Source organism: Scatophagus argus, chromosome 6, assembly GCF_020382885.2.
Source record: "Scatophagus argus isolate fScaArg1 chromosome 6, fScaArg1.pri, whole genome shotgun sequence".
NCBI classification, from domain to species: domain Eukaryota; kingdom Metazoa; phylum Chordata; class Actinopteri; family Scatophagidae; genus Scatophagus; species Scatophagus argus.
Genome location: NC_058498.1, coordinates 23,391,960 through 23,413,404, shown reverse-complemented (window position 1 = coordinate 23,413,404; position 21,445 = coordinate 23,391,960). Strand labels below are relative to the sequence as shown.

At 37.8% G+C, this 21,445-nt stretch overlaps 1 protein-coding gene across 3 annotated transcripts in view; it reads left to right on the top strand.

The window, feature by feature from the left end:
- Nucleotides 1-21,445, top strand: part of LOC124061065 (inactive N-acetylated-alpha-linked acidic dipeptidase-like protein 2) — a 466,730-nt gene that overhangs the window by 353,461 nt on the left and 91,824 nt on the right. For all 3 annotated transcript variants that reach the window (XM_046392589.1, XM_046392590.1, XM_046392591.1), the window contains 3 exons: nucleotides 1,430-1,617; nucleotides 3,653-3,781; nucleotides 18,404-18,550. In XM_046392589.1, the coding sequence (XP_046248545.1) occupies nucleotides 1,430-1,617; nucleotides 3,653-3,781; nucleotides 18,404-18,550 (464 nt within the window). The remainder of the gene's footprint in view (nucleotides 1-1,429; nucleotides 1,618-3,652; nucleotides 3,782-18,403; nucleotides 18,551-21,445) is intronic.

Sequence of the window (21,445 nt, the reverse complement as noted above, 5' to 3'; positions counted from 1 at the left end):
AATAATATGTTGTCAGATTCTTAGGCTAAGCTAGCAGGCTTCTCTAAGCACCTCTTTTCTCAAACAAAGTCATCAGTGCTCTGTGTTGGAGTGATGAGGTTTGCTCTGTTCTTTTCTTTGCCTGCAGGAAGCTGCTTTGTGCATCCGTACTCAACACTCTGTCTTTGCAGAGAATATAAGGCATACAAAGAACCCTGAAGCGTTCGTGTTTGTGTATCTGTGTGTTAATGTGTTACCTTGGAAAAAACACTGTACTTGAATTTTTTGATGGTTTTACTGAGCTACAGTATTATCCACTTTCATTGTATATATCTTTATGTACCATTTATTTTTTTAATTCTCTGTTTACATGTCATTGGTCTTGATACAAAGACCTCTCCTTATAGCTTGTACATGAAGCAGAGGCTTTTTATGAATGCTTTTAACAGTGTCTGGAGTTACTAATAATGATAAAACAAAACTGAAGGACAAACATCACATCTTTTCAAACAACATTAAAGAGAAATATTCGAGCGGCACCGAACCAACAGTTAATGGTACATACCATTAAAAATGAATCTCTGAATACTAAAATGTGTCCCTCAGTTAAATACAATGCAGTAAAACTGATTCAAAAGTGACACAGAGTAAAATGTAAGCTCCAAAAAGCACTAATGAGGACGTAAGACCACATTTAACTATCACATTTGTTTAATCAAAGTTTTGGCTATTCAGGGTTTCTTGCCATATAGTTTTGTGGACGTATCCGAGTAACTTTTCTTCCAGAATATGCCTCAAGTAGGTTAAAAATTTTTTGACTTGAGCAAAATTTTTGACTTGCATGGCAGATTCGAGACAGAGTGTATATGCACTGTGTGCCACAGGACATTGAGGTGTATTAGAGCTGTTTCATTTAAAGTAGCTAACCAGTGTAGATATTTTTTCTAAGTAAAAAGTCATATGATATTTAGCTATCATTGCTAGCATGCTAGCTGTGTAACATGCAGATTGCATACATCTTTTTGAAGTTTCAAGTTTAGTCTCTCTCCCATGAGACGTTGTTTCTGGCTGCCTGTAGAATTGCATTTCCTTGCATTGAACACGAGGGGCGTATGTTTCTGTGTGTGTGATACCTGTGATATAATATACGTGACAAAGAAGCTGGTGCAGTCACAGGAGAGTGTGCCTTTTATATTTCATTTCTTATTGTTTTGTTAAATTAATCGGTTCATCTTTGTTTCATAAATAATTTTCTAAATAAATGCCCACAGATCTGCTTTTAACATTCATTTTCAAGTTTTCCAATGCCACACAGCCTCTGCTGCCCATTACAAGGGAAATTATCTCTACTACTTCTACTGCTCTCACAGCTGCTTGTTATGATAACTTTTGTGTTAGTTTTTGATCCAATAAACACAGACACAAGTAAAATCTTTTTATTGATTTTCAGATCGCTATGTGCTGGTTGGCAGTCGTCATGACAGCGACCAGGGAGGTGGAGCTTCAGCTATTATGAATCAGCTCATCGCTGCGCTGACAGAGCAGACCAAACGAGGATGGGTGCCAGATCGTACCACTGTGTTTTGCTCGTGGGGAGGCTCAGCCCTGGGGAACATTGGGTCCTTTGAGTGGGGAAAGGTCAGCAAGCACAAGAGCATCTGCTTTATTAAATGTCAGCTTAGGGGTAGAAAGGTTGTGGCTTCTAGAATGATTTAGGCTGTAGCAGATGTACAAACAAAATAGATGAAAGTGGGCACAGGTAATAAGCTTGTATAACATACAATAATAAGTACACACAAACACTTTTTCATCTAATCAGAAAACATTCTTCTTCCTTTGAGATACAGTACATCCGGGATTCACACTGCTTCACTTTTTCCACATTTTGTTATGGTACAGCCTCATTCCAAAATGGATTCAATTAAAATTCTCCCTCAAAATTCACACACACACACAAAATATCTCATAATGACAGAGTGAAACAAATTAGCTTGAATTTTTTTTGCAAATTTATTAAAAATGAAAAATGTAACATGTACACAAGTATTCACACCCTTTGCCGTGACACACTTTAATTGAGTCCACCTGTGGTAAATTCAGTTGACTGGGCATGATTGGCACACACCTCTCTATATAAGCCCTCACAGTTGACAGTGCATGTCAGAGCACAAACCAAGCCAAGAAGTCAAAGGAATTGTCTGTAGACCTCCGAGACAGGGTTGTGTCGAGGCACAGATCTGGGGAATGGTTGGGGTTTGCCAAAAGGCACCTGAAGGACTCTCAGACCACGAGAAACAAAATTCTCTGGTCTGATGAAACAAAGATTGAACTCTTTGGCATGAATGACAAGCGTCATGTCTGGAGGAAACCAGGCACTGCTCATCACCTGGCCAATACCATTCCTACTGTGAAGCATGGTGGTGGTAGCATCATGCTGTGGGGATGTTTTCTGGCAGCAGGAACTGGGAGACCAGTAAGGGTCGAGGGAAAGATGACTGCAGCAATGTACAGAGACATCCTTGATGACAACCTGCTCCAGAGTTTACTGGACCTCAGACTGAGACGAAGGTTTATCTTCCAACAGGATAACAACCTTAACCGTACGGCCAACATCACCAAGGAGTGGCTTCGGGTCAACTCTGTGAATGTCCTTGAGTGGCCCAGTCAGAGCCCAGATTTGAACCCTATTGAGCATCTCTGGAGAGATCTGAAAATGGCTTTGCACTGACACTCCCCATCCAACCTGATGGAGCTTGAGAGGTTCTGCATTGAAGAGTGGGAGAAACTGCCCAAAACTAAGTGTGCCAAGCTTATTGAATCATACTCAAAAAGACTTTAGACTGTAACTGCTGCCAAAGGGGCTTCAACAAAGTATTGATCAGAAGGTGTGAATACTTATGTACATGTTATATTTTAGTTTTTTTTATTTTTAATACATTTGCAAAAAATTCAAACAAACTTGTTTCACTTTGTCATTATGGGGTATTTTGTGTAGAATTTTGAGGGAAAAAATGAATTTAATCCATTTTGGAATGAGACTGTAACATAACAATATGTGTGAAATGCGAAGTGGTGGGAATATTTTCCATATTGGTAGAAATGGTCACAATTAACAATTACAAGAAGAAAAAAGAGAGCCAATCAGAACAGTGGATAAGGGCCCACTTTATTCTACCAAGATAAGAATCCTGACACAGTAAAAGAACAGCCTGCCACAGATGCAATCAGACTATATTGTTTTGGACCGAGTGGGTCTCATTTATGAGTCATTATGCTTTATTCTTATAGTCACATAACTCTACAGGTTTGCTGCCAGTCACTCACTTCAGAATTAGAACACATCGAGCACCAACAAAAACATGTTTGTGTTTCGGTCTTAGATTCTTATGTGTACTGCATAAAGCTGTCAAATATAATATCACAATTTAGGTTTTAATTTGAGGAGAGAGATGAAATTACTTTGCAAACAACAACAGAAGACCAGAAATGACTTTAGGAGGAGAACTCGATAATAATGTAATTCTTAGAAGCAGAAAACACACTTAATGTGGACTTGAGATACTATAGATACTATACTAATAATTATATAGTGGCAAGTATGATGGCAACAATTATGGATTTACAAATATGCTCTGGAGTGTGATCATGATGTGCATGTGTGTGTCCCCTCCAGGATAACAGCGTTGTCCTTAAGAGCAGTGCGGTGGCCTATGTTAGCCTGAACTCTCCAGTTAGAGGGACAGAGACTCTCAGAGCTACAGCGTCTCCAACACTACTGCAGCTCACCTCAGATATACAGAGAGTAAGTATCACTGCTGCTTCTAGCTCTGCCACTACAGGCACTACTATGGCTGCTAACACCGCTGCAGCTTTTCTCACATGTACTGTGTAATATGAGTGCTGTGACAACTACCAATGGTACTAATACTGCTGCAAAGTGCTACTGCTGCAGTACACCTTATGTATAATCATAAGTTTTGATTTGTTAATTCTATTTTGTTATGTTAATCTCAATCCAAAGAGTAAGTGAAGTTATTAAGTAAATATAGTGGAGTAAAAAGTATAATATTCACATCTGAAGTGAACTGGAGTACAAGTAATAAGTAGGAGAAATGAAAATACAAGTAGTGCAAAAGTACAGGTACTTCATTATATTCAATTATATTACTTGAGTAACTGCACTTTCTCAATATTATGGTTATGCAAGACAAGCCATGAAGAGTACGACCTGTAGCTTGCCAAATAATGACTGTTATTATTATATCGACTGATATCTGTACTGTTAATCCTCAGACTTTGTCCTCAGCCAACCTTTATACCTGTCAGCTTCATTTCATCACAGGTTTCTAGCATTTAATCACCATCAGCATATTGATAGTTTAATTTGTAAATAACATCTTAAATTATCAGATTACAAAGTAAGGATTTGGTATAATTACCATCATTATTATCATTATTCTTATTGTTGTTGTTGCTGCCAGTCAGAAATAGCAACTCATTGATCAGTAAGATTAATGAGCATATTAATCAGAAAGATTAGATTAGAGTAATTAGATCTTGTCATAGTGATTCCACATCAATGTATGAAAAATAATGACTTTTTCATAATTGTTTATTTAGTGTTTGCAACCTAATGATGAGCACTTGGTGTTGGCACTTGATACTTTCAAGATATTGACCCAAATATCCCACTACAGCCCTTACATCCATTCACAGGATTAGTGTCAAGTACTCTCTTGGTACTGATATCATATTTAATACCGTGGCCGAATAATTATAAACCATTTATACATTTTTTAAAGGTTGTCTTATTGTAAAGTTGTACCCAATAACATAACAAGATATAAGAAATTAAATATAGAATGTTTGACAGAAAGTGTAACTCATCATAATATATCATATTAACACATTTCTGGTTTTGTTACTGTCAGCTTTTTTTTCTTAGCAGCATTGCTGCCCCCATACTAAGAGACAGCCTTTTGACTTTTTCACCCATACTATGCTTATTTTACCTCCATCAGTTCCTAATTTGACTCCACTTTAATCTCTTCAGCTCCTAGCTCTCCTCACGCTCTGTTTGTACTCTATCCCTACACATTCTTGCTTTCTAAAGCAGACTGACATGACAGTTAACACAATAATGAGAGAAACGTAATCACAAGAAATGGGGAGACTTTGACTGTTTTTTTAAAGTATACCAACCAATTCTGTGAGAGGGGGAGGATGACACTCTCAGTATGATCTAAATAAAACTAACTTCACTCTCACCCCATCCCACACTTCACATTCACATACAATTTGCAGTGACCATTCTAGTGATTAAATATCGCAGCTCTATGATTCAGCCTTCCAAACTGTCTCTTTATTCCAACCTGGGGGTGTTTTGGAGTTATGTTCAGCCCTCGCAGACATCTTCCCTACTTTCGCCATCTCTTTAAACTTTGAAAACTTTTGCCTTTTGAACAAAAAAACACACCTCATCGTTACTCTCTCATTTCCTTCCTCCGCCTCCACTGCCTCTTCCTCCTCCTCCTCCTCCTCCTTTTTTTGTTCTTCCCCTTCCCTCCCTTAAGCACTACAACCCCTATCTTCATGCCTCTCTCCCCACATTGCTCCCTCTCCTTCTCACTTTTTCATCTCCTCTTCCATCAGCAGCAAGCAACTCAACTCCTCAACTTCTCATTTTCCTCATTAAAATCTCACCCTCACTTTTCCTCTGCCTTCTCTCTTTGTCTCCTCAGGTCACGGTATTTTTATTTGTGTCTTAAGGTTAGTCATTTATCCTCAGGGAAGATTCATGTTCCTGCCAGGTACTCAGGCGGATACAAGAGGTCAGGAATGGACAGACAGGACAGTGTATTGTCCCTTTATTCCCCTGCTCTACCATAAACTAACTAATTAGCAGGTCCAGTCTGCCTGTGACATTCAGCTGCTGAAACCCCATATAAAGAGAAGATTTAAGAAAAAAAGCAGACAGAGAGAAAGTAACTTTTACTTTTCATTTTCTTTCATGAAATCTTTCCCAGAAATATGAAAAAATAATAATAATAAATAAAAAATCTCAGACAATGTGCACACATTCTTGGAACTCTGCTTCTCATTTTCTATCAAATTCACTCATTCTGTCAAGCTTCAAGTTCAGCTATTCATGCTTGTAGCAGCAGCTCCAATGCTGTCTTCTTTAAGGAATATGGTGTATATAGTCCTTATGCTCAGGCACTATTCTTACTGACCATAAATACCCAGGGGACATTAGCGCTGCTGTAAATACTGCTGTAGGAAAGAGGAAACTTTCAGGAGCTTGTATGCTGCATGCTCCAGTGTGACTGACTCTCTGTGCATTGCCTGAAGATAATTTCTAACTCAGCTCAACACTTTTTTTTAATTCAAATCTATATCTGTCTCTAGTAATCTAGAGTGCAATTGCCTATTTGGGCCATTCTACAGAACTGGTGCAGAATCAGGAATGGAATGTAAATGGGAATTTTCCATCAGTTACTGTTCTCAGAGCTGGGTGCATCAAGAGAAACAACTGGTGGATCTATTTCAGGTCAGGTCAGTGAGGTTCTGTTAACCATTGTGGTGGAACAGCACATAGTGTAATTAGAAGAGTGTCAGTCAGACCACAGTTATGAGGAAAACATGATGGAAATATGTCAGTTATGTTTTTTTTCATGGCTTAAATTGAGGAAGGTTACAACCTCTTCATCCGAGATATTTTCAACCACCACAACTTTTTATCTCTTTAGCAGAGCAGAAGCTTCAGTGGACATTTAAGTCACCTGCTTTGTGTAGGTCATGATTGATTTGTTAAATCTATTTCCACGTGTCACATTTTGCATTCATCAACACATCAGCTTTCCCAGGTCACCCATAATTTTATTTTTATCACCAGCTTTCCACTTTTCTTCTTACTGGATTTGTGTAGCTGCAAAATCTGTTTTGGTGACACATCCTTGCAGGAGACTCTCGAACAGCATGTCAAAATATTTCCATGTAGCCACTTTAGTGCTGTGCACAGACCCTTTATAGTCCTAAGAATGTTTTGTTGTGTGAACAAATCATAAGGGGAAAATGTATCATTACAGCACCACAAAGTAACACGTTACTAACCAGCGAATCCTCCAGCAGACCCTCTTCTATTTACTCTGCTGTCTCATCTCGGATCACCTCGCTTTGTTGTATCTAATTGTGCGTTTGGTGGCACCTGTATCTCTGGCACACTCTGTCGCTCTATTCATCATCTCAAGAGTCTTTGAGATGCCCCAGGTATGCTCCCCACTTTCCAATATTTAGAAACAGAACTAAGCATGTCGTTAATCATGTTTGTGCGGTGGCTGTAATACTTCCTACTTATCTTACTTTGCTGGGACCTGTCTTCCAAATCGAGATGCTGCTGCACTGATAGTTTTGGAATGGGTGCTTGGGAACCAATTATATTACAACGAGATAGTTCTTTTGTGTGGGATTTAAACCAGGGGGTGGTTAGTTGGAGAGAAAGAAGGCAAGTAGAAGAGAAACATGCATGGAAAAAGAGAAACAAGGGAAGCTTTGGTGGTCAGAAGAATACAAATGGAGAGAGGCTTGTGCTTTAATTGGGTATTGTTCCAGAGATGTATGTGTGTCTAGTCTCCAGTTGCAGTGTGGGTGGTTTATAGCAGGTACCTCCATTTGAAAACAAATGGTCACCAGTGGGCAGTGCATTGTTAGAATGAAAAAGGACCAGGGTGGCAAATCCTTTATCTGCCCTCTCTCCAAGAAATGGTCATGAACCTGTGCAGTCGCATAATGTTTCTTTGTCTGACTGTGTGTGTGTGTGTGTGTGGGTTGTGTGTATGTATGTGTTTTGTTTGCTTTCTACAAGTTTAGCTGGCTACTGTGGTGTGATTGAAACTCCTCTGAGCTCTGTGTTGGGACCTAAGTCGTTCATATTACATGTCACTGTGTGTTCATTATCTCAACCAGCATTAAATCATTGTTAGATGGATAGATGGATAGATACTTACATGGTTGGTGTGCAGAGGTCAGGATTTCCCCACATGTGCTGTCATTCCTAGCTCACCAATAATGCCATTTTGGCACATCCCTGAGCTTCTCATCCTAATCTAGAAAATACACACAACTGTTTCTTGTCCTGGGAACCTATTTTATCACTCAGTTTCATACTATGAGCAGTGAGGTACCACATGAACACATAATAGTCTGCAAAAATATAACAGTTTTGATGAATTCACATGAATGATTCTTGTATTTTAATTTCTGTTCTTATTTTTCTAAGCATTTAAAATAAAGAAAATAATAAAATGAGTGAAGTTTTTACCAAACTTTAGCTTTTCTGTTAGTTATTCTGTTATGTTAGTTATTATTAACACATACAGCAAAACTTTACACTAAGTGGAAAGTGAAACTCCCTCCAGTCAGCCTTCATTTTCCTGACAGTTTTAGCAATGTATCCCAAGCCTGCTGCTGTGGCTCTTCCTCTATGGCAGGACCACCTAAATCCTCAGGTCACCACCAATAATCCACCATTTTACTCACTCTTAACCTGTACAATACCTCGGTTGTATATATGTATAAATCTTCTCTACACACCTGTACTATAAACTATATTTTTTGTAATGTAAATATAACTTGCATTTGTTTATTTTGATTTTTTCATTGTTATTATTATTATTTTAGATAATCTTTTAAATCTTTTTTATACCTTCTCTGTACTTTTTACACTGTCTCGTCCTGTAGGCTGCTGCAATTACCAAATTTCCCCTCGGGGATCAATAAAGTTTCATTTTATCTTATCTTATCTCATTTCGTGTCCAGTGGCAGAAGAACAAAGCGAAAGTGAGTTTATAGAGAACCCATCCAAATGCCGGTGATGCCTTCAATCGAGTAATCGTATTGTAAGATCAACATTTTGTTAATAATGGTATGTTAAAGGGTTTTGTTGGGCCTCTCTGTGCCAAAAAGTAAATTAGAGTTTGGTCTAGACCTGCTCTGATTGGAAAGTGACATAAGACAACTTTTGTTTTGATTTGGTGCTATATAAATAAACTGAAATTCAGTTGAATTAAAGCAAAAGGATTGTCTGTTGGCAGTTAAAAGTTTGAGATCAACTATTCAGGGGCTTCGAAGAATAAAAATTTAGCATAACATAATGTAATCATGACACTTTGATGGTACTTTCTGTTGCCTCATGCTAATGGCCAAATCTGCTAATGTCACCATCAGTTTGTGAGCCACTTTTGTCCATGTTGCTGTATCCACATTTAATTTACATCTTATTGGTTTAGAGTTTATATCATCCAGTTCAGCAGGGACAGCGACTACAGCTTAGTACTGCAGTGAAACCCTGACTCTATGTTCTGTGTTTCACTCTGTCTTTCCAACACCCACTTCGCTCTACCATATTCAGTCCAGCGGGCCGATAGTATTTTGTAGAAGGGACTTCTCCTAACAATGCCAATAACTTTAAATAAGTCCAGATACTATCTAGTATCTTTAAATTATATTGCTTTATGGTATTCATGGCTTATTAGTCACATATTGTACTTATTGCATTCTGTTTATTTACAGAGCTCATCTTGGCAAACTATCTGGGTATCTTACACATCTATTTAACTATAAATAAAGTTCACACAGCACTAGGTCCTTTAAAATCAGCATATTAATGCCGAGATTGGGAAACTGGCTTTTAAATATTATACCTGACAAAAGTGGAACCATTTGCAGAAATGTGCAAAATTAGAAGGCCTAGTCCTTGCTGTCTGGGGCTCTTTTGACTGGCTTGGAGCGATATGAATGTATATTTTCTTTGACTGTTTGTTATGTGTTTGTTGTATTGTAATGGAGGCTGGTATATAAATGGATAATGAATGACAAACACATTTGTTACAATATGAAATCTGTCTTCCTGGGAAAGGTTACATGTGTAGAAATACTAAAAATATTATAACTGTAACAACTACAGTATAGTGTGTTATGGGCCGTTTTTTACTTGTATTGTATGCTGCCACCAAAAAAAAAAATGAAACAGACACCAAGACAGGACTTGCACACAGGAAGAAGGGACGACAATACAGTCACACTGTGAGTGGTAATACGAACAAGATCCACATTAGGGAATATGCGAAGGAGTCTAATTTATATGTCCATTTTATATGTTGTCACACATAAAACCAGTGAATAAGAAGCTCACAATAAATCACCAGAATGAATATTTGACTTTATAGCCGTGCAGCTATCCAACACAGTTCGAGCAGCACATTTGGCATAATGTTTGAAGTAGTATGCTGCCTACAATATGCTTTAATTATGACAGTTCCTGTATTGTCAGGAAAGGCATTGTAAAACTGCAGTAGGCTCCATGAATATGTATCATCATGAGGAAAAGCTTGCCGGCCTCAGAGGGTATTTATGTGTCTGTCAGTGTAGCTCTTCCATCACAGTTTGCTATCATAGCAACAGAACATAAGTGGAAGAATGCATATGAAAATGTGTGTTCGGGGAAGAACTAGCAATGTCATTACTTGTGGCTGTAACATTTGTCAGGTGCTGTGGTGTGATGCATCCAACCAACAATGGTTTTTGGCTTGTATGGTAAGTAGCAAACTACAACCCTTGCCAGGCCATGCAAGGCTGATCGTTTGTAATAAGTGAAGTCAGGTGTGGTAATGTAGCGGAGCTACAGAGATTAAATTCTACTTAATAGATGGCCCCTAAATGAATTAAGGACAGATTACAGCCTAATTTGTGTATAACCCATGGCCCTAGAATATACGTAATTGCTCTTAGCTAGGATTAATAAATGCCCATTCCCTAAGTGCACCATTTCTCTGTGGGCAATCTTCTGCAAGGTTGACTTTTAACCCACTCTGCAATCATTTTCTCAATTGCTGGAGAGAAAGGTCTGGAGGATTTCTTTACTATGAGTGGCAAAATACATTGTACAGTATGTAGCTAAAACACTGTGTGCCACATATGGAATGAAAAAATGGAACCATAATTTAGAAAACCTTATATATGATTTATTTGATAAGAATGTGGCTGTGTGTGTGTGTGTGAAAGGTGGTTGTAATGGATGTAGCTACTACCGTGGCTGCATGCAGTTGTTGATGGTTCTTATTATTATCACTCATTATTAACTCATTATTTTTATAGACAGTTAAGCTTGACAAAATATGTTTTTTTTATATATTAAATATATCCTATATTTTATACCTGACGAATGCATTGTTAAAGTTTGCTTGTGAGTCTCTTCTTGGGTGAGCGATGTATTCGATTCAGATATTCAGGTGGATGTATTCTTAAGAAGTTTTGGGGCTTTCTGTATATTTGTGCTGAACGTCCTGCACATTTTCAGAGGGACAGGTCTGGACTGCAGGCAGGTCAGTCTAATGCCTTCACTCTTAAGTAAAAATCCACACAGTTGTAATGTACAGAATATGACTTCTTGTCTTGCTGGAATAAGCAGGAGCATCCTTGAAAAAGACGTATTCCTGATACGACGTTTGAAATCTATTTGATAGTACACACTTTTTGGCATTTTCAGCTGATCTTTCATGTATAGTCATATTGTTTTAGCATGATGGATGTTTAATTATAACTACGTTTCTCTCTTTATATGTAACTCTGTTGGATCTTTTCTTGACTTTTTTTCCTTTACAGTCAAGTTAAAGTGTTTAGTAAACATAACTAGTTGTAACATAACTATAACAACTAGTTCTGGACTTTTTTGGATCCACTTCTGTTTATCTCTCAGTCCTTCTCTTTACCATCCTCCCTCCCTTCCTCCTTCTATCTCTTTGTTTCTTTAATATCACAGTCACTCATTTCTGGATGACTGGGACATGCTTTTCACTTCAGCAGCTGCAAATGGCTTTTCCAAAGACCACGGTCCGGAACAGAATTATTATTATCATCACACTCATAATGCAAAGTTGTTTTTGTCATTTGGCACTTTGTTGTTGCTGTGGGTTGCATTCTGATTACGGCACACAGCCGTTCTCTGCCAGCTTCCACTTATTTGATGTGTCATAATGCTGATGTACGCAAAGTGTACAAAATGTCAGGGCCAGATATTTTTTGCGGAAAATGGGAGGAATTAATTTGTCCCAGTGTGGTTGTGAAAATAGAATGTTAAAGGCAAAGGCAGACTTTTAGACCTCGGAGAAAAGACAGTATTGGGTGTCTAGCGCTCAATAATGTACTAATTTTCTTAAAATGTAAAAATACCTGGAAATGCAATAAAAGTTGCACCTAACTTGATGAAAAATTTTACAAAATCATATAATACAAGAAAATGTCTTGAATGATATTGTATCAATCAGTCAGTTAAATTTTATTTGCATAGAACTTTCCATATAAAGATCCCTCGGTGTGGATTCTGCTTATTACTTTGGTTCTAATTAATCGGATACTACCAGAACACCTGCAGTTTCTAGAGGATTCATAAGATTAAAGGCAACCTGATAAAGATAATAAGAAGGACCAAGACTTTTAAGAGCTTACTAAACAATAAAATGATCTTAAAATCAATTCTGAAGCAGACAGACATCCAGTGCAGAAACCTCAAAATAGGTGTAATGTGTGCTTGCTTTTTGGTCTTAAAGTTTTGAAGCAACTGTAGTTGGTATAACCGGGAGACCAGAAGGCAGTTTCATCTTGGTTTTCTCTCTCTGTGCTTCAGTGCTTCAATGATTAAAACTTCAGTTTTATCCTTACTGAGCTGTAGACAATTCTCTGCTGTCCAGAATTTCATACTTAAAATATAGCTTAAAGCTTTTATAATATAGTTGTAGCTTTCAGATTAAGATTAATCCAAAAAATTCTCAGAGTCCAACCATTTTGTGAAGTCTGTCTGAAAGCAATGAGTGCTGTATGATGTCAAGGGCTGCACTTAGGTCCAGCAGTACTAATACTCAGAGGTTTTTTCATATCCATATTAGACTTGAGGTCATTCACAATCTTGGCTGGCGCTGTCTGTGATTGGTCTGAAAACCAGATTAGTGTTTCTCAAAACATACTATGGCAGTAAATAAAATCATTTAACTGTTTAAAAACAAGCTTCTTTAAAACTTTTCTGAAAATGGTACGTTGGATACTTTACTTATTAAACACTGAGGCATCTAAATCGTTTCTCTTCAGAAGAGTTTTCAGTGCGGCAGCAGTTGGAAGACACCCATTGTAATAACATTTTAACTATACATAATACCTTATTACATTATTTGGAATTTATATTATATTTAGGTCAATGGGTCAGTGCGAGTTTTGCCTCCATCACTCAATTGTTTAACAATTCATCTTCTGCACCGACCAATGAGCTTGCATGTGGGCGGATTCAATTCTTATTGATAATAACATGTACCGTATGTTGTGAATATCAGCTCTTACATAAAGTTTGGAATTTACATCTTCAAACATTAAGTGTCAGGTGTTTTCAGGAGACTGACGTGACACTAACAGTACATTTTGTATACTTGCATATTATTGGGTTTTATTACATTTTTGATTAGGTGAGTGCAAATCTTAGTATATTTTCATTAAAATATTGTATTATTAGGCATTACAGGGTGCAAGTTAGTTTCAATAATCAACTCTGGCACTCACAGACTAGTAAACTAATCTTTTTATTTACTGTGGGCAGTTCACTCAGTTTTCTTTGAGTGCCAAACGCAACCTCTTTCAAATACAGGTGTACTCATTCAGGAGCATTATATATGTTCAAGCTTCACTGTCCAGTCTAGAAAAGCATTTTGTGTAGCACATATGATTTTGTAAATTGAATGCTATTGAGTGGTAAGCTGAGATCTCAAAATGATTTCAGTCTCTCCTGATCATAGCAGACAAAGAAATTAAATATTGATTCCTGGTGTGGCACCACAGGCTGAATTTACCCATTCTCTCTGCTCTTCTTTGCTCCTCGCTCACTTGTTTATTCTCTCTGTCCTCCCATTGCATCCCCATTTTCCACCTCTCTTTTGTAGTATTCCCTCTCTAAAGTACTCTACTTTTGTTCTGGCTGCCTCTGTCTCTTTTTTCACTCTCCAGCACTCTCTTTTAATGCATTGTGTCTAGTTGTAAGAGAGTAAAAGAGAGAAGAGATACATGGGCTGACTTTAAATCTCTCCAGTTGATGGGATGATAGTCTATCTCTATATAATCCAACTTTGTGACTGAAGTTGAGGTATTTTTCTCTTTTCCCTACTTTGCTTTATTGCTGGAACTCAAAGACTGCACAGCCTTTTGTAGTGCTGAGTGAATGCAATAACCTCAGGTCACCTAAATGCTTTGAAAACCATCTCTATATTTTCTAAAATCTTGGTTTGATGACAACAGGTGAGAGGTTAAGCTAGATTTTCATCCAACACAGCAGTCTAAAATATTTTTTTTTTCTTTTTGAGATAGGGAATATAAAATAGCTGCCAAAGTCAACAGGATTTCTTTCACAAAGGTCAGATGAGTGGGGGATTTCACAAGCTAAATTACGTGCTGGGTTACAGCTGCATGTGACCAAAGCACTTTACATACATATGTTTTAGATTATTTTCCCTCCAACATGGAAATGCAGGCTACTACAATGATATACTTTCTGATTTGTCAGTATCAGTGGTAATAAATAAATACCAGTATTCATTGTTTGATTTTAGATATTCATTCGTCCCTCTATCCATTTTGCAACACTTGTCTAAAGCCACATCCTCCACATCCTCATAGACATTGCCTAGCCAGAAATGGAAGATTTTCTTGTTTAGAAATCTTGGATGCACAAAGCAGGGGAGTAAAAATCATTGTCACAATGTCACAATAGCTTGTATATGGGCAGGTAAAGGTAAATTTGTATGTAGTTCTTGTCCTTGCATTCCAAACACTTTTTCTCTATTTTTGCATTGCCCTTAAAAATGACATCTATAGTGGACAATTTTGCACCTTGTGATTTACATCCAAGCCAACCTCAAGTGTCAGTACAGGAAGTAGTGTGCCGTCAATGTGACATTGAGTTGATGTGTGCAGTGTGTGGCCGAGTGAAGAAAGCGTGAAGAAAATATCAAAAAAGTGGAATGCGTTAAAAGTAGAAAAGCAGAGGAGGAAAGTGCTGTTGACTGTCGCAAATCACAGATAAATTTACAAGCAAGAGACATGATGAGTGTTAAAAGAACAAACGCATCGCAAATAATGTGCTAGCAAGGCTTTGAACCCTTCACGCATCATAATGTCACTGTTCTTCCTGTATTAATTTTATGTTTTTTTAAAAAAACTGAATAAACAACACCAATCATGCTGTGAAAGAAATCATATGTGAAGCATAGCATAGAACATGCATGTGCATAGAATCAGTATTGAAAATAAAAATCTGTATACTCTTTTGTGTCAGGAGGAAGTACCTTAGCGCTTCAGTCAGAGCTTCTTCATGATGTGCAACAAGAGCTCTGAGAAGAAAACACTCCAAAAGTGACCAAAAACTCTTTAAAAATCCTTAAAAGCTTTCCGTATGATTTTGGAAGCAGGTTTTGTATGAAGCAATCAAGATCTTACCTATGAAGTCAACATTGGGAGGGACCAAATTTGCTGCAGTCAGCCCCCGCCTAAACAAAATTCCAAATTTGAAAACTCATTTCCTCTCCAGACATCTCTCTTCCTCTTCTCTTCTTTTCTTTGGCTCTCCTCTCTTAATCACACATAAAATTATAATTTTCATATCACTTCACAGAAACAAATTGACAGTGATGTAGTCTTTGTAACATTCTCATTACACTTTTTAATATACTTGAAAATAATGAAATTGAGATAGACAGTATGGTGTTTCACTATGCACAGCACTCATCAGCTTCTGCTGTGTTACAGTAACACCACTTGGACAAACCACACACAGAGAACTGCAGTAAACAAGAACCAGTGGTAACGATAATGGCAATTTGTAAAGTGCATGTTTTTCTGTGTTTTTAGATGAAACATTGAAAGAAAACAGTTGCATATGGTCTGTTGTGAATGAGCGGAGATGGCCTGGGCTGACGTTAGATTCCCTGCCTGACTTATCGTCATAGTCTGGCCTTCGGCTGTGGAGGTCAGGGTGGTTACAGATTTTTGTTTTTTGCAGGAAACTACAGGGAAGCCTTGTCATTAAAGACAATGCAGGTATTTAGATATCAACATTATCGTCTGGTTTGGATGTTTGATTGACCTCATCTGTAGTGACTAACACTAAGGTTTTTCCTAAGCACTGACCTTGGGATTAGCTACTGTAAATTGTTTTAACTTCGGATACAAGGTGGACAGTCAGTGCTCGTTCAGCGGCATACTTGTTCACAAATTGGATTGCTCAGTGTGTCAGTAGTGCCTTTTCTAATCACAGGAATTCATGTAAATCAGGTTCAAATGAAGTTCATCCAATATCTTGGTTCAGCAGCAGCGTTCCAGTAGAAAAGGTGAGGACATGCAGTTGTAGCTTGTGTTTAGTCTGATGACAGAGTGTGACTGAGCCTAAAATGTGGGTGGATGCTGGACGCAACGAAAGTAACACAACATAATCCAATTTGAAATACATACCCAGTATGAAGTCCAACACAAGAGTACCACAAAGTATTGTGCTAAAATACTCATACTTGAACTAAACACTGACCATTGAAAGCTTAGAATGGTTATTGCAGGACTTGTGAATTGAATTGTTTGTGCTTTAATTGTGTCCACCCCTTGTACGTAGACTGCAGTGAAAGCACAAGGTGTTTTCCTTTTCCTTTGGTGCTGGCTTCAACTTGAGTCCAATCAGATTATTTGAAAATTTCTCAAAACCTGTGAGAGACACATGGTGTGATGAGTCAAGATTATACAATATTATACATTTAAATCATTCTAATATTTGAGAGCAAATCATTTTATGTTCTTACTACTCATCTTAGTCTGTACAGTTGCACGTAGTAAATAAAAGTTGCTGAGCAGTAGTGATAATGGTAGCATAAATGGAGTCATTTAAAAGTAATATTGTAATACCACAGCAGACTGTGTCCTGGATGCAGGAAATGTGGTGCACTCACCCAGAATTTTAGTTCTGACATGGTTGCACATCTGTGCATGTGATTGCAGGTGTTTTCTGTGTCGGAGTGGGAGCCACTGTTACTATTACACTGTTCGGTTTTTACACTTATGAGAATGATTTTTTGCCAGATATTTTTATTTGAGAGAGGCAGGCTTTGATGTGCTTTCACACCAGACTCTCAAAGCACTTCTTGACTGTGGGTGTGAGTGCGACAGGTCTGTAGTCTTTCAGGCTGTCCGTGGCGGGTTTCTTTGGGACGGGGATGATGATGGATGACTTCATGCAGGGTGGGATGATGGCTTGTGCGAGTGATAAGTTGAAGATGTTAGTGGAGACAGGTGAGAGTTGATCAGCACATGTTTTGAGTACGTTTCCAGGTACTTCATGCAGGCCAGCAGCCTTTCTCAGGTTCACTGACCTAAGCGGCCGTCTCACTTCCTGTTCCTGTACAGTGAGTGTGGTGGTGCTGGTGGCAGATGGGATCGGTGTGTTCTAGTTTGGTGCCTTAACCTCAGATGTTGCAAAGAAACAGTTTCGCCCCTCTGCCAGTGCAGTGCTTGATGACGACACAATTTCTGACCATAAATTAATTTAAATTTAAACAGAAAATTGGACATAGTTATTTGCATTTTCTAAATGTTTCTGATGTTCAGTTTTAATACTAATATACAATGTGTTATATGAGTTACAGTCTTTATAGTGCATGAGTACCTTAAGTTTAACTTTATTCTGCTCCACTAGTCTGATTTACAAATGTTCAATTTGAAACTTTACTGGAAGAAAGCACTCACTGGACCATCTCAGTGGACTGTCTTTCTTTCAGTAGATATGACACTGTGCAGTACAAAGGCTATCATGCACATACTGCACATACACACACACGTATGCGTGTAAATGCGGTAAATATTCCATTTTACTGCTCTCATTTGTTGGATTGTTCAACCCATAAATGAATACTTAATCCATCTATTTGTCAGGAGAAAAAAAAATCTATATTCAAAATCACAAATTTAAAGATACATGCTTTCAATTGGCCAGCGACTACATTACAAATTTTTGAAAAGTAACTAGTAAAGTTGCCAAACAAATTTAGTAGAGTAAAATATCTGCCTCCAAGGTGTAGTGGAGCAGAAGTATAATGTTCCATGAAAACAGAAACACACAAGTACCTCAAATTTGTACTAAAGGACATTAGGTGAGTAAATGCACTTCGTTACTTTCCACAGCTGAATGTAACACTTACTGATTCTGATAAACATACTGTATGTCTCATATGAACAAAGCATTCTTCTTTTGCCACTATCATCAGTAAAACATGAACTATAAGCTGACAGTGTTTTATATGTAGCTCATTTAATTCATTCACCTCATTCATTCATCTTTTCTCCTGTCTGTTAGAGACAGCTGCTGAGTTGTATTCGTGGTGGGAACTGCCCCGGACCCAATGTGAGCTCTCTGCAGTTGCCTGGAGATGTGGATTTCTTCGCCAACCAACTGGCTGTGCCCACCATGGAGTTTGCCTTTGAGCAGACCAAAGCAGAAGAGGTACACCCATTCCAAAACAACAGAAATTGCTACTTCCACTGCCTTCATTTTGCCATTTTTAGACCACCCTGTCACTGCATTACTTGAAGTTTATGCTAAGGCCTATGACCGCCGCAGAGCAGAGGAGCTACTTTAATACATGTACGACACAGTCACACCTTGTTTCCCAGTTTCTGACAGAAAGTTGTGCATGGATTTAGTGGGATAAACTTCTGAGTTTGTCATACAATGCAACTTGTTAATCTATTTGTCTTAACTAGAAGCAAAACCTCTCTTGGTGAGGATGGACACACCTGTCAGTAGTCTGTGTGCATCATATGTTGAGGAAAAGCGTCATACTTAAAGGAAAAGACACCTACAGTATGTCACTGTAGTAATTAGTCCAGTTCTGACACATTGGGGACTGGATGTGGGTGACAACCATCTGCAGCCTAAGACTAATAGTATTACTTAGATAGAATAAAAATATTTCAACTTTATTTCCAGACTCAGCTTGACACACTGCAGTATGGATTATATCTCTATACACGTAACAAACACACATCACAGGACTTGCAAATTATGCATACCCTCATTTAATTCCATTAAAAATGCAGTATTGATGTTTGTTGTGCTGCCTTGGGGTGGAAACACAGAGATTTAGCCCCAGCTAAATCGGCCCACTCAAATTTGGAACTTTTGGCTAGGACAGCAACTTTGAGCTTAATTAGTGCGAGAGATCTTCATGATGTTTGTCTGCCCTCTAGGCATCTTGACAACCTGAAAATAATAGGTAGTCGGGGATGAAATCCACAGCACTGGCTTTATTTAGGAGGAAAGACAAGGCTTGAATTGAATGAAAAAGAGTCTGATACATAAATATGCTTGACACTTCTTGGGGAAAGTCCAGTGTGCGTACATTAGCATTAGCTTAATAGCATTCTTACTGAACTGCTATGTTGAAAATCTGTGGGTAATCCACTATTCTCTTCTGTTCATGTCTTTACTGAGAAAGCTGACAACATAGGTCCTGTATGGACTTAAGTTTTTCACAAGGAGAGCTGTACAACATGTTTTACAGAATCACAAGTTGTATTTATCAAACATCATAGGTGCAAAATTTGGTGATAGTTGCTCACTGGAGTAGGAAGGATAGTGTTTCTCCACCATCTATAATTTTAAATAGAGATAGACCCAAATAGACCCATTAATAGCCCACAATTTGTGTGAATGTATTTTTCAACAGCTTTACTCTCAGTGGTTTGGAAAGAAGTGAATCTGGGGAGCAGCAATCAAAGATTAATATATTGCTGCCAGAATTAGTGGTTATGACTGACCCAGAACACTGCAAAGCTACATTTTCCCTGTTACTATAAGGTTGTGAGCCTGTTTTCTTGTTCTTGTCAGTCAGTCAAAAAGTTTGTCAAAATTGTGTCTTTAAGTAAGCTTGGTACCATCAATACTCATCTCTTCCCCTTTAATGTTTGCATGTTTGCCTGAACATCATCTCCTGGGGAGTCCTAACAGGTCAGGACACTGTGGAGCTCTCCTAAATATCAGCACGAATAGGGACAATTTAAGAAAGTTGATAAAATACATTTACCTCCAGGTCCACTAAGTGGAACCAAAAATACATCACGTTGAGAATCTTTGAACAGTCTGGACAGATTCTCTCCTCTGAAATGCTTGGTAAATACAGGCCCAGGTAAGTTAGATATATCTTAGATGATAAGGACAAACACCCTGTAGGCACAGTAGTAGATATTAAGAGCACTAAGTAGTACACAATCTGGATCCTGGATCACATTAATAGAACTTACAGCCTTTGTGGGTGAATATTGTTGATGCGGCGGTCGTCATTTTGTTGCATGGTCATTTAAGCCAAATTAAAATTGTGTGTGCATCAAAAAGGGCATTTTGAAAGGCAGATGTCTTAGCACCTGGCAATATAATCATCAATAAAACTGCTTCTGTCAGTCTGTATTGTTTTGGTGAAACAATTGGAGTTCAAAATGCCAACAACACTGTCAGTTTATGAAATGTTTAAATTCCCTTCACTTATTTTTAACAGGTGCATCTGTCATATTTTAACAGTCACACACTGTATTAGTCATACCTCTCATTTTTCTTTCACACTGTGAACGTAGATTGTGGTCTGCTCTGTGGTTTTCCCACCATGATGCATTACCAGTACTGTCAATGGCCCTAATTTTAGGGAGGGGTGGATTTGTGACATTTCTCCTAATTCTTTAATACCCAAAAAGAAACTATTGTATTAAGAGCAATGAACTTGGGTAATGCTGTAAAATAACTAAGTATGTTTAATTTTTGGTTTTTAAAAGTTTTTGGTACTTAGTATAGATAAGTATAGATAACTTTATTCGTCCACTTTTCTACATTTATTTGACATGAGCTCAGTTGTTTCTATTTCTTTTTCATATTAAGATTTAACATTTGATGACAAAGCTTGAAGACTACAATGCGAACCAAAAACCAGTGAATTCTGAGGCCCAAAAAGGTAAAATTATTTTTTCACAAGACAGATAGACAAATTTCCATAGCTTTACTTTATTCTTCTTTCAACATTTATCTTTTACTTAAGTACTTCAACTCAAGCCTGACCACATTTTACACCACTGTGTTAGCATGATCACATTTGATCAGTGGCAGTAGCTATAGAGGGAGCATAGTAAAGGAAAGTAGTTATGTAAAAACATGTTAAAAATTAACCCCTGATGTCAGATGTATGAACAATGTATGTGTACAAAAATATATATATAAAAGAAATTTAAATAAAATGAAATACCTTATTTCCCACACAATAGCTGCTGTTTGATTAAAGTATGCACATTTTGCTAAAACCTCTTGTTATTCCTAAAATGGCTTGTAATTTTAGGCCTTTAGTCAGTTTGACTG